The 14,400-nt window shown below is 35.0% G+C and overlaps 1 protein-coding gene across 1 annotated transcript in view; it reads left to right on the forward strand.

Moving 5' to 3' along the window:
* The window catches only part of Ppp1r9a (protein phosphatase 1 regulatory subunit 9A), a 268,149-nt gene that overhangs the window by 159,132 nt on the left and 94,617 nt on the right, over positions 1–14,400 (forward strand). Inside the window, 3 exon segments of the mRNA XM_090333138.1 lie at positions 2,116–2,248; positions 6,686–6,806; positions 9,788–9,892. Of these exon segments, the coding sequence (XP_090189264.1) occupies positions 2,116–2,248; positions 6,686–6,806; positions 9,788–9,892 (359 nt within the window).

Here is a 14,400-nt window from a genome sequence, read left to right on the forward strand (position 1 = left end):
AGAGAAGGAAATCTTTGAATATATTTAGTATTCAATTTACTAAGGTAGTAATTTACTAAGTTTGATATTTTCTAATTTATTGTTACTTTTTAAAATATAAGCATACTTTTGTATGCTGATTTTAACATTGTTTTGATAATAATTAATTTTAATATTTTTCCATTGAATTTATTGCATGTTCTAAGTAAACAGTAGTTTAATGTGAAAATAATGAAGTCTAGCTTTTTTTTTTTTTTTTGCTCAGGGCCTGAGCACTGTCCTTGGACTTTCTCAAAGCTAGAACTCTACCACTTGAGCCTCAGCACCACTTCCAGCTTTTTTCTATGAATGTGGTACTGAGGAATTGAACCAGGATCTTCATGTCGGCTAGGCAAGCATTCTACCACTAGGCCAAACTCCCGGCGCCTGAAGTCTGGCTTTTTTATAACTGATATTTTTATGAGTTCCCTTGTAATTTACTAGATTATTAGCAAATACAAAAGATCATTTTTCTTGTACAGAATGAAAGAAGACTATAAATGCCAGACATATAACTCAATAATTATTTAATTTTTAATACATAATATAACCATGTCATTTTTCTTTTGATTAACTTTGGAATATCTGAAAATGAGCCTTCAAGAGTTTTAATTGGGAGGATTTGTGTTAAAGAGTATTTTCCATCCTGATAAAAATAGTAAAACATAGTTTATTTATTTAAAGAATCTTTCCTTTACATACATCACACACATGTGCGTGCACACACACACACACACACACACACACACACACTGCTTTTTCCTTATCTTTCTCTCCCTCCTCTCTTTCTCTGTTTCTCACTGTCTTTCTCTCTTGCTCACATTTTCATACTCTGCTGAATTTGACCATGTACTTACAGTATTATAGTACCATTCAAACCCATTCCATTAGGTTCTTTAGTCTTTAACCTAAGTAGACAAGAAACAGACTTATCTAGCATGCATGAAGCCCTGGGTTTGTTTCCTTGGTACCACATACCCAGAAAAAGCTGGAAGTGGTGCTATGGCTTAAGTGGTCAAGTGCTTCATTTGAGAAAGCTCAAGGACAGTGCTCAGGCTCAGAGTTCATAGTTCAAAAAAAAAAAGAGTACAGTCTTCATTGAATGGAGATATGCATTTTGGTTCCATGATGTTCCATAAGGTACACCATAGTAGAAAAATATAGGGCTTTGAACCATCCTCTCCTACCTCTGATGTTGAGGTACTAGGACTAGAGGTGTGCCTCACAGGCAACTTGCTTGTGAAAATGGATTCTTGCTAACTTTCTGCATAAGCTACTCTCAAACTACAATCTTCCTATCTCTGCCTTTTGAGAATCTGGGGTTAACATCTCTGCCAGAAAAGCATGTGATTTGGTAACTACTTCAGTTCCATTTCAGATAAAACAAGTATTTCAGCTGAAATAAGGGCAATCAGGCTTCCTATGGCTATAGCTAAAGACCAATATTTGTTTTACTCTGAGCTTTTTGAATGATTTATGTAAGAAAGCTCCTAGTGACCTAATTTGTTTAACAGCATTTGAACAATCTTTTGATAATAATTTAATAGAAATGCCCATTGAAAATCTAATTTAAATCCATACGTCACTATAATGAGAGATGAGAGAGTAGAAAATCTAGCATAATCCAGGACAGGATAGACAAGAAAGTTTCAATGGCTATGATTAAGATGTATTTTGACATGCTATGTCCTTGGTCCCAGTTTGTTGGTGCATGTTTAATGTGGCATTTGCTTAGGAAGCTTCCATGTGCCTTGCCTTCATGTATCAGGAAAAACCAAAAAATTAAACTTCATCTGTTACACCTTGATTATCTAAAAGGTGATGAATACCAGTGCTCAAATAATGCATCCTGTGATGGCTGGTATATCTTAAATATTGAAATTGGTAAAATTATTCGTTTTTTGGATTAATAAGTTACTATTTCCTTATTCTGTTTTCTTTTTTGTTAATTCACAACTCAATTAAATTTAAAGACAAAATAATTATTTATAAGAAAATCATCACATTGATATTTTAGAAAGGTACATAGCTTTGGAGACCTAGGTAGAGAAAGTAGTTTTTCCTGTAGTCTCATTTTGTTTTGGCCTATTACTGCAGGTTTTCAACACATACTCCAATGAAGACTATGATAGGAGAAATGAAGAAGTTGACCCCGTGGCTGCATCTGCTGAGTATGAGCTTGAGAAGCGTGTGGAAAAGCTGGAACTTTTCCCAGTCGAGCTTGAGAAAGGTATGTGAGTGCTGTGGCATATGTGTTCAACTCCATTAGCATCCATGGATTATCATCTCTAAATTTTACATTTCTTCTGGGATTGAACACTATTTTAAATATGAACAGAGTATGGATTCTGGGTAGATGGTAGGTTCTGTCCAATCCTGTCTCAAATCCAGCTCCATTAGCTGGCTGGCAAGTGATATAGAGGGGGTATAGGGGAGAAAACTGACACAGGTAAGAGCTTAGAGACAATCTTCTTTATGTTGTTTTTGTTCTATTTGGGGCAGGGGCAGGAAGAAGTCATGTTTAGGCTTAGTATGTGGTACATACAAGAAGTACTTCAGGAAAATGATAAAGTTTGGGGCCAAAGGCAGTGGGATCTAAGAAGATTGACTATTGGGGCTATTTTCTCTCCATCTCTGAAACAAAAAAGGAGATGGATCCTGATTTTCCCCTCATGGAATGGTGGTTTGTCATTGCAGTAATGCTTACCTGTGGATCGGAGTCTGTGGTCTTTACCAAGTAAGACATATGTATCAGGACTGGGTTTCTCTCCCTGAACAGAAGAGTAACAACTTGAGAGGGTTTTGGAGGAAAACACATAGCAGACATGACATAACTTGAATAACCAAAGAGAAAAAAAAGCCTTATTCATGAGTGGATATTTAAGTGTCACTTTAAAAAGGCATTCTTAAATGAACTGGTTACAACAGTAACTTCCTTGATTTTCAGACTAATAAATACATTATGGAAACTGAAGAGAAAATGTTTTTTGTTGAGATACTAAGTAGGGACCTAAAAGATCAAATCTGTGAAACATCTCCACTGAATTCTTAATCTTGAGGGCAAATGGCCAAAACAAATCATGAAGGAAAACAATCCTGTGAATTGTGTGAACAAAGGAGCACAGGCAAGGAAGGAGAAGAGACTCAACAAGTAACAATAACTTTTCCTTGACCTGGAAAACAACATTGAAACTTTCTTGAGCCTGAAATAGCTTATTTAGTTGTGAATGGGAATGGCTAAAAAAAAAAAAAAAAGGAAAAGAAAAAGAAAAAAATGGTTTGAGATGATTTTACAAAGTAGTCCAGGTTGGACACAAATGTATAAACCTTCTGTATTGCCCCCCCAAGTACATGAATTACAAGCATGTACCAGGATCTTATGCTTTTAATAAAGCAATTATGTGAAACACAAATAATAGATAGGTGACACATTTTGTGCATTACAGATGACAAAATTGTTATCTGTAATCTTCTAATTATCTTTTCAAATTACTGAAAAAGACACGGGCAAACTCAAAAGACAAATTGGGATTTTTCAGAAGAGACCATGTAATGGTACATGCCCCTAGGAATACACTCCTTAGCTCATTATGAAAGGCAATGTTAAACCAACATGGGCTTCCTTGTTTTGAAAGAGAAAACAAGCTTTGGTCTCTAGAGTAGGACAACAGCATCTTCAGTGCTAACACACCGTCATTGGTCCTCTCCATCTTTTTCTGGTTGTGGAGCCTACTTCCCTAGTTCTAAAACAGAGGAAGGCAGAGATCTTGACAGCGCAGCTCCATGGCTGAACTAACTCTATGAGTCAGTGACCTTCATGTGTGTCTGACCTTCATGTGTGTAGTTGTGAATGTCAGCTGGAGATGACACATATTTCTCTGAACAGAGAAGAGAAGTGTCAAGAGCAACTGCTTTATACCTTGTTTTGACATTCAGTTGTTTTTGCAGGGAGTTAGTGTAGCTTCAATTAATGTTGCTTTTCTCACAATCTTGAATTTCCAGCTTAGAAGATTAAAGTTTCTCCCTCCCCTCCACCCTCAGTTAGAGGAATTGGAATTGTTATGAACAAGAAGAGAAGAGATTTTTTTTTAATGTCTGAATCCAGGCAAGGAAAATGGATTTTAAGATCAACAAGTAATTTTCACACAGGATAGCTGCAAGAATTCAGTGGCAAAGCAGTACAGATATTTCATATGTGAGAATGTCATGAGTATGGGAACATTTTGCTCATGGCCCACTGTTGTCTTGAAAATAAAGAGAAACCCAATAAGAAAAGTGAATGTAACAAAAGATTTAGGCAGAACACTGGTACCTCAGAGATTTTATATAACATAGAAACCCCTGTAGACAGAGTCTATAGTGGCTGGGTTTTCTTTCCCTGTTACTTTTTTTCCAGTCCTGGGGCTTGAACTCGGGTCCTGACCACTATCTTTGGGCTTTGTCAAGGCTAGAGCTGTACCACTTCAGCCAAAGCACCACTTCTGGCTTTTTTTTTCTATGTATGTGGTACTGAGGAATCAAATCTGGGTCTTCATGCATGCTAGGCAAACACTACTACCAGGCCAAACTCCAGGCCCTAATGGTTGTTTTTGAAACCAAAAAAAAAGGGGGGGTGGCACTTGAGCTAAACGTAAATGGGTGTAAACACTGGAAAGACTCAGTCATTGTTAATCTGTCTTATGAACAAGAATTCTCCCTACTAACCTTGATACACACAAGAGAACTTCAATGGGAAAGAAGTTCTTTCCACATAACCTCCAAGTAAACAAGGAAACTTAGGCTGCTGCAGGACCACAGAACTGCAATGAATGTAGACAATTATTAGTGAAAAAAGTCTCTTGAAGAAGTTCAAAATATTTATGCCAGAGAAACAGTTCAGTGAAATCACATGCAGGCAAACATTCTAAATATAATGAATGAGCAAAGTCTCCCATGACTGTTCATGCATTAGACAGCATTAAAGTTCTTTCACTGGAGAGGTCCTGTGTCTTGAATTCACAGAAGACATTATAAAGGTTCCTTTAGCATATAGCTGATAATGTATCACATATGAAAGCATAATACCTTTTTGCCAAATGACATTTTGAGCAAAGATGTAGGTTTGTGTTTTCAGAGCGAAAGTTATACTTAAGGTAAAAGTTGTTGACAAGCAATAATGAGATCAGTCCTCCACTGAGGAATGCTAATTTATGAATATTTAGTAAAGTTATGATTGAAAAGTCTTTTAAGAGCATCAAGAATTCTCTTGAGTATATGAGTTTGTTTTCCATTAAAAATCTATCACTCTTGATTAGCCTATATCTTATTTCCTTTATCCTGCTGACAAACCATGATTACAAAGGCATTGAAGCTACTAGAAAATAACCTTGAATGTTAACTAAAATGTGATATGCAAAATATTATGTCCTGATTACATTTGTGTTAAACTATATAAGATATATAAATATAGATATATACAAACTGTATATACATATGAAGGACAAAAGAAAATGTGAAAAAATAACATGATTTCTAATTGAATATTAAAAATAACTCTCAGTGTGGCTCATTTTATGATTGCCAATAAAATGGAAGACATGTATAACTGTCCATAGAGAAGTACCTTAACATGTTATATCATCTAACATGCAACTTTGTTATTACTAGATATTACTTTGTGCTATATAAATTGATATATCTTTGGATTTTAAAAAGTAAGCAAGCTGTAGGTTTAATTTGACTTTTGTAAGAAACAAAACATGCCAAATAAATATATGTGCATATATGTGTGTAAATGTATGTGCTTGAGTGTATGTATATAACATATATACGCACATATTGTAACTGTAAGTACAGATATTTGTATAGTTGTGGAGGAAAGTACTCAAGAATAAATGTTATCTTTTTTAACTTGCTATGCTTGTGGGTGAAGCCCAAGACATTACTAGTGCCAGACATGTGCTGTATTGCTGAGCTCTACCCCAGCCCCATGTTCTCTGGCTAACAGGAGAAGTGAAAAAGGAAAGAAAACAAACATTTTATGAGTCATGTTTATTTAAGACTATGAATGTATATGAGTATACGAATGTGTTTATGCCTAAAGGAATTCATAAGATTATTTGGAGTGTTTGTGTGTGTGTGTGTGTGTGTGTGTGTGTGTGTGTGTGTATGTGTGTGTGTGTGTGTGTGTATGTACTGGACCTGGTGCTTGAACTCAAGGTCTGGGTGCTACTCTTGAGCATATTTTTTTTTGCTCAAGGCTACCACTCAGCCACTTCTGGCTTTCTGGTGGTTGAATGGAGGTTAGAATCTCATAGACCTTCCTGCCTAGGCTGATTTCAACTCTGATCCTCAGGTCTCAGCCTCCAAAGTAGCTAAGATTACAGGCATGAGCCACTGGTGTCTAGAACGAGAGTCTGTTTTCGGGCAGCTTGATTATACAGTAATCAAATCATTGTGTTTTCTTAGACCTCAATGAATTACCAAACATGGCAGAAAACTGGTACAACACTCATAGCCCTTTGGGGACTCTTAGTTTATATATTTACTCTCCAACATAGTAAACAATTCGACCAAGGCAATCATATCATCTGTCCCAAAAATGCAAACACTTTATATAAACCTCATCAATTAAGCAAGGCAGCTGTATAAGTATAAAATGAAAGTTCTTATGTCATCTTTTTCATAGATGAGGATGGTCTTGGTATAAGCATTATTGGAATGGGTGTTGGAGCGGATGCTGGACTTGAGAAACTGGGAATATTTGTCAAGACAGTAACAGAAGGTGGTGCTGCTCAGCGGGATGGCAGGTAAACGAACCACTGTCCTTAAGTGACTAAAGGTCCAAGGACATTCTCCTGGAAAGTTCTTTCAGTGGTACTTTTTAATCTTTTGATTTTTAAAATATAATTTTATTTTTATTGTTAAAGTGTTGTATAGTGAGATTAACATTTCACCATTCAGGTAATGTGTATATTTCACTTTTGTACAGTGTCACCTCTTCTTTTGCTTTCCCTCAATTTCACCCTCCCATCCTCTTTTGATAGTTTTTCAAACAAAAATACTAATCGAATTTCTTGTATCATTCTATGCTACAGATTAAATTTAACAAATATGATTCAAATGGCTGCAATTTGGTGGAAGAAATGAAGAACAGACACTATATCATGTAATATATACAAAAGACATTAAAAATCTAGTTTGAATAGAGTATTTCTCAGATGGGAAAAATATGATAACACTTGAATTCCTTTTTGATTTGTAGATATAATATCTGCTTTAATACATGTTAGAAACTGGAGAAAGGAAATCTGTCACTATCAACATGTATCTGTCCATTTATGAATCTCTCAAGTGGGGAATGGGTACAAGTATGTATATAGTTGGAGAATGGGTACAATGGAGGATTTATTTCAGAGATATTGAAATAAATGATCATAATCCTCACCTTTTTGAAAATGACAGTGGTAAAAGGGAAACAAGGAACTCTGCTTATGCATTGTGGGAAGTATAGAGATCAGTGTTTCTTTCCAGGTATTCGATTAAAAAAAAAAAGCAAAGACCATGCTACCTAAGCTTGTAGGTGAGAAGGGATAGCAGTTTGCATGGATTCATCTTCTTTGGTGATTTTGCCTCACTGCGGAGTGTCAGGTCATCAGTTTGATTTTTTTAACCTTCATCATCTCAAGATCCATGTGTTTTTAATGCAAATATTTATAGAATCAGTGTTAATCAGAATCCTTATTAGGTTTCTAATGTGTCAGGCTAAAACTGGAAGCAGAAGATTGGCAATATAAATGAGAGTGAACCCTGAAATACATCTCCCAAATTCAAAGAAATTTATCTTACTTTCAAAAAAAAAAACATTGAATGAAGTGGATTTTCCTTTTAAATGGATTTTACTTTTTTCACTTAACCACACTATCAAGACATTATAAAGCATTTTGACAGTAGTTGTGAGCTTATATTAAGACCCATAGTATTAATAGTTCTGTAACTATTAATAGTTCTCAAAACACATGTTGATAAACATAGATATTTCCCAAGGAGTACTGAATTGATTTATATAAATTGAGAGCTATATCTTCTAGAAGTAATGCACCTATTATTTGGTGAATATAACTGTAACCTCTCTATACATTACAATGAAATAAATTAATTAATTTAAAAATGTAAGCCATATCTTCTGTATTTTCTTTTCCATATGAACCATATCTTAAGTCAAGTAACCTTCTCTGCATTCCTGTAGCATAGAATATAATATTTTACACAGAGAAGATCTGAAATGAATACTTTACATATTCTACTTGCTGCATATATATCACCTTTAAAAAAAACAATCTACTGTAGAATGTGGTGACACACAAGTGTAACTTCAGCTACAAGGAAGGTTGGAAGTAGGGTAGTGAGTTCTAAACTAGCCTTGGTTAAGGTAGCAGCTGAACATTGTTTCCCTGTTCAGAATACAAACGAAAGGGCTGAAAGTGAGGCTCTAGTAGTAGAATGCTTTCCTAACATACCTGAGGGCAAATACAAGCCTCCGATTCTAAAAAAAAAAAAAAGAAAGTAGAATATGAATATTGTGTTTAAAAGTAATTTAAGACAGCCCAGAGTTCAAGCCCCACAACTCACAAAAAAAAAAAAAAAAAAAAAGTTTTGGGCTGGGAGTTTGGCCTAGTGGTAGAGTGCTTGCCTAGCATGCATGAAGACCCAGGTTCTATTCCTCGGTACCACATACATAGAAAAAAGCCAGAAGTGGTGCTGAGGCTCAAGTGTACAGCTCTAGCCTTGAGAAAGTCCAAGGACAGTGCTCAAGCCCAGGACTGGCAAAAAAAAAAAAAAAAGTAATTTAAGTCTGTCTTCTTTTAAATGTAGTCAAGGAAGTAAATGTTTTAACCTCTTCAGTGAGTTCCATAATAGTAGTAGTAAATTTTCAGTTATTAATTTAATACATTTCTTTCAGATGAATTCAAACTTGTTTATAAAATCTATGCTACTTGTTATTTATTTTGATAAAAAATTTTAAAGTGCTTAATGAATGCTTCCATGAATTCATTAAAAAAAAGCAACCTATAAATGAACAGAAACCTTAGGATCACAAAGCCAGGAGTTTTCCTTTCAAACCCTTCACCTGCTAGTAGAGACAGAAAAGTTGTATTCAAATATTGCACACTTCCAAGATTTGAAAAGTTTAATGTTGAGTACATAAGTGTTAATTATTTTAATTTTCCACTACAGTTTTTCTTTGTTGAAATGTTTAATTGTGAGGAATAGTAAATAGTATATATATAAGACCTATGTACAAATATATGGTACATTAATATTAATGCAGAACATATATCAGAAACATGAGTAAATACCTACAAATACATCTTCGTGTATCTATTAGTATGTACATAGACATAAGCATTTCATATACAACTTGAGTCAGGGAAATTGCATCCAATTCCTCATGACATTATTCCTTTGGGCAAAGACCTGAGATGACGACATTAGTATTAGGCTGAAAGGGTATTTCAGCTGGATCTGTTTGTTACGTTTTGATTAACCAAGGACAAAAAGTGTTATAAATATGGGTGAGTGTTAAATTGAATCTTTCCATCTAGCATTACTTTACTTCTTGTAAAATATGTTCATAAAGTTATCTAACATGTGACTTTCATCCTGAATTTTATTATTGTAAATAAAGGTAAACTTGGGATCAGCAAAGATTAATATTTTAATTCATTTTGGGGGAAGGGTATTGTATAATCAGATACATTAGTTATGGTTTTATTTCCTCTTCCTAAAGAATACAAGTCAATGACCAGATTGTGGAAGTGGATGGAATCAGTTTGGTGGGTGTCACACAGAATTTTGCCGCAACAGTTCTTCGAAACACCAAAGGCAATGTCAGGTAAATATATTTGGCTGAAATATACATAATTACAATGAAATTTTTTCTTTAAATACTAAATTCATGTGAAACAATATGAGCCTTATCACTACCCTAGAAAGCAATGCCAGAAAGATAGAATTTCCAGATAAAGGTCTGAACAAAATACTTATTTACATCTCCAATCATTTTAACAAAATCCTTTTGTAATAAATTAGGTTTGAAATGATTATGCAAATTATATATTCAGTGATTTGTATTATTTAGACAAGTAAGCTAGATTATTTGAGACTATAAGTCTGTTTTTTAATCTACATGTCTATTTTTTAAAAATCCCACTGGATTAATCTTTGATGAAAAACTTTTCCAACTTAATAGATTATAAGATTTGTTCTTTTCAGTACCTGTGGTTATATTGTCGAAAATGAATGAGCAGGCCATCAAGCACCAATCATGGTCAAGATCTGAATTCATTTTCTTGAGTTAAAAGTTATTACTTTTTTTTAAAATCACTGCTTATATCTTATATTTTACCAAGATCCTCTGAAGAAAACACATTAAGGAGACATTGTTTGGCATGAGTAATTTTGAAAGGTGATTTAGTGTTTTCATCATCCAGACGAAGCTCTTAAATCTTCAGAAAAATACAAATGAGTTAACATTGACATAGAGTGGGCTGCACTTGAGTATTGTAGATGTTGTTGAGTTTGAGCCTTGTTCTGTAGGAAAGCAGTACTTCATGCTGAAAGGGGTTTTTGAGGAATACAACATAAACAACTTTTATATGTAGACAGTTTGTTGATGATTCAAGAATATCCCCAATACTGAGAAATGTAGATAAAATACTGGGAAAGTGCACAATAAAAATGTGATGATCTCTAAGAACTGTGTGGGTGGGCTCCTTAGTAAACATCCTTGTTCTGAAAATCTCCAAGTGTTCTTGAGAACATCTGTGAGTCCTGTCAGGACTTGTCTTGTAGCTGGCCGTCTAAGATAAATTGGAAAAGATACACGTTCAAGCTGTAAGAATATTTCTCAGTTGGAAAAAGTTTGTAAATTTGTATTGAACCATAGCTATTCCTTTCTTTCTCTTCTTACTTTGGATCACAATAAATTCGTTTCATTTGAAGAAATGATCAAATTGTAAATGGATTTCTTTTGGCCAGTCCAGGGCTTGAGTTCAGGGCCTGAGCACTGTTCTTGGACTTTTTTCAAGACCAGAGCTTTACCACTTGAGCCTCAGCACCACTTCCATGTTTCTTTCTATGTATATGAAAGCTATATAGTGGAAGGTTCCAGGCATGCTAGGCAAGCACTCTACCACTAGGCCAAACTCCTGGCCCTGTAAATGGCTTCTTCACTGGTTTCACCTTTCTTTTTTTTTTTTTGCCAGTCCTGGGCTTGAGCTCAGGGCTTGAGCACTGTCCTTGGACTTTCTCAAGGCTAGAGCTCTACCATTTGAGCCACAGCACCACTTCTGGCTTTTTTCTATGTATGTGGTACCAAGGAATCGAACCCGGGTCTTCGTGCATGCTAGGCAGGCACTTTAACCACTAGACCAAACTCCTGGCCCCTCACCTTTCTTTTTAAAATTTTTCTTAATATTACCTTTAATAGAGGAGAATAATAGCAATTTCCAGAAATATGAAGGGTCATTATGTTAAAAGGCATTGGCCCTTTAAAATTTTTTATTTTATTCTCAGGGTAATGGATGGAGGGGTTACAGTTACATTCCTAAGGTAGTGAGTGCATTGTTTCTTTACTATTGTTACCATTGCCAATGTTTTTCTCCTACTTTCCCTCTCTTCAACCCCTCCCAAGTTGTAAAGTTCATTTCCAACATATTGTCTTGTCAATGTCTCTAATTTAAAAAAAATGTTACTAGAGGCATAGAAAGAATAATTCTCCATCTATTATATTTATCTCCTCTTTAGAAATTTTCCCAGTCCCCCTTCTGTGTAGAACAGATGGTTTCAGCTTGGTGTTGAATATCTTTTATTTCAGTATCTTTTATTTCAATATTTTATTTGAATATATAGTACTAAACACTCATCATCCTCCAGACACGACTTCTATATTACTGTTTATGTGTCTTTCTCTTTGCTTTTTTTTTACACTAATTTGTTTACAATAGACCTGTCTTGAAGAACCTATTACATCTCCTTTGCTCTTTATGAAGTTGTCTTCATATCACCTAGTGACCCCCTTTGGCATTATTCATTATGCATATAGCTTTGAACTTGAGGCTACAGGTTTTTCTGTTTTTATCTTTGGAAAAGACATATGTCTTGTTTTCTTATTCATTTAAGCTAAAATTTTGATATCCACATGGCCTTTTTTTTTGCCAGTCCTGTGCTTGAGCTCAGGGCCTGAGCACTGTCCTTGGACTTTCTCAAGGCTAGAGCTCTACCACTTGAGCCTCAGCACCACTTCTGGCTTTTTTCTATGTATGTGGTACCAAGGAATCAAACCCGGGTCTTCATGCATGCAAGGCAAGCACTCTACCACTAGGCCAAACTCTCTGCTCTTAGACATTGGCATTCATGTGTCTCAGGCATTCAGACTCATTCTGGGATTTCCTTCAGTGGTTTTCCTCAGTCATGTAAGTACACAGGTGGCCAGTTTTTTCATACCAAGCATGACTCAATTTCATAAATCAACGGCTTCTCATATTATGCTACTTATGTCGGCTAACCTCCCAGTTTCTATCATCTAAGCATGATTTTCACATATCATTTGTCTAATGTTGTTCTGTGCTGGTATTTGCTCTTTATTTTGAGACCATTACCATATGGTTTCCCATTGAGGCTGGATGATGACTAAAATAATATGGAAGTAATGATCTAGGACTTTTAAGGCTTAGGTAGAAAAGGCATTGTGGCTTTTATCAGTTGGTCTTCAATGGATTTCTCCACTATTGAAGCTGCAATGTTGGAAAGCCTTCCAAATATCCTCTGGAGATTGAACATAATTCCTAGAAGAAATTAAAATTTAGTTTAACCAACAACCAACACCAACTCACCAGACAGATGGAGGAGGCACCACCCTCAATCATGTATTTAGAAGATTGCAATCCCTGCTAACATTGGGTTGCATTTCATAAGAAGCACCCAGCCTAAACTGCCAATGAAACCTGCCAAGGAACTGTTGAATTAGATGGAAGCTACAAGAGAAAAAGAGTGCTTATAAATTTGGAGGCAGTTGGTATCAATAAATACAATGTTAATTTGTGTATCTGGTTTTAAGTGCATCTATAAGGAAATACTGAAAACATGGAAGCAACTTTAGGAATGGACTCTGAGGGAGGCTGGTGAGACTTCAAGGAGAAAAATGAAAGCATTTGTGAAATTTTAGCAACCTTTTTCTGTTTAGTAACATAGAAGTAAGAAAAATAAGACTAATGAATTGATGAGACAACTTAACCCAGAAACTTTCCTGTCAGAGGGCTGAAACTAAAAATGGAGAAATTTGAAAGAAGACAGTAAACTAAAGGAAGAAATCTCAAATATAAAACAACACAGCCCCAAATTAATTGTGGCTTAATTTTGCATACAAAAGCCAGAAAGAAGCCTGAGATATGTTGCCAATAACCCAACTGAGCTATTCATATTGTGAATAGCTTCTAAATAAAACAGAAACTAATGCCATGCTTAGTGGTTAAACATTAAATGCCTTCTACCACTAGCATCAAAAATACTCACTTTTATCATTTCCATGTAGATTTTTTTGTACTTAAAACAACAAAGCACAATGGAGAGAAAATAAAGATAGCATAAACAGGTGAAGAAATAGTCATTTGTCATATATCAGAATCAATTGTTACGATTTTAGCTCTTTCCATGTCAAACTGCCCAATAAATATAACCCCAGAGAAAATGCCAGGGGATTGCTTTGTAGAAGTAACTTTACTTGAAGAAGAGAAATTTAGAGGACTTTTACTGACTGAAACCCAACCTATCAAGGCAGTCTGATTTAGGCATTAAGGTAGTGATTGTGATTAAGAACAGAATAGAGTTGCAATGTAGACCTCCACAAATTACAATATTATTTACATAGGCAACATAATAATTTAGTGGAAGATTTAAATACTTGTTTAAGATTAAAATGCCCTTAAGTAAATATAAAAAAGAAGTCACAGAATGGATATTTATGAAACAAGTCTCTTCTTTATCAAAGATCTATATGACTCTTAATTCAATAGTTATTATTAAAGTAGCTTAATAATATGTTTTTTTTTAAATTTTTTTTATTGTAATTAGTAAAAGGGTTACATGATATTTGCCAGATAGAAGGTGCATTAATTCACATACATTGATACCCTTTCACATGTCTTGGTACCCATTTCCCTCCCCCCCCCCACACCCCCCACCCGTCTTGGTTTTCCCCCCTTCCCTATCAAATTTCAAATATCCAAATACAAATAAATTCAATATATCAGATAACAAAGTGAGATACTATACCAATATGAGATAACCAAGGGACAGCAAAGGAGATGAGAGACAACATAGTACAATAAGGACTACAATCAT

Source organism: Megascapheus bottae, chromosome 5 (assembly GCF_031878675.1).
Source record: "Megascapheus bottae isolate mThoBot1 chromosome 5, mThoBot2.hap1, whole genome shotgun sequence".
In the NCBI taxonomy this organism is placed as follows: domain Eukaryota; kingdom Metazoa; phylum Chordata; class Mammalia; order Rodentia; family Geomyidae; genus Megascapheus; species Megascapheus bottae.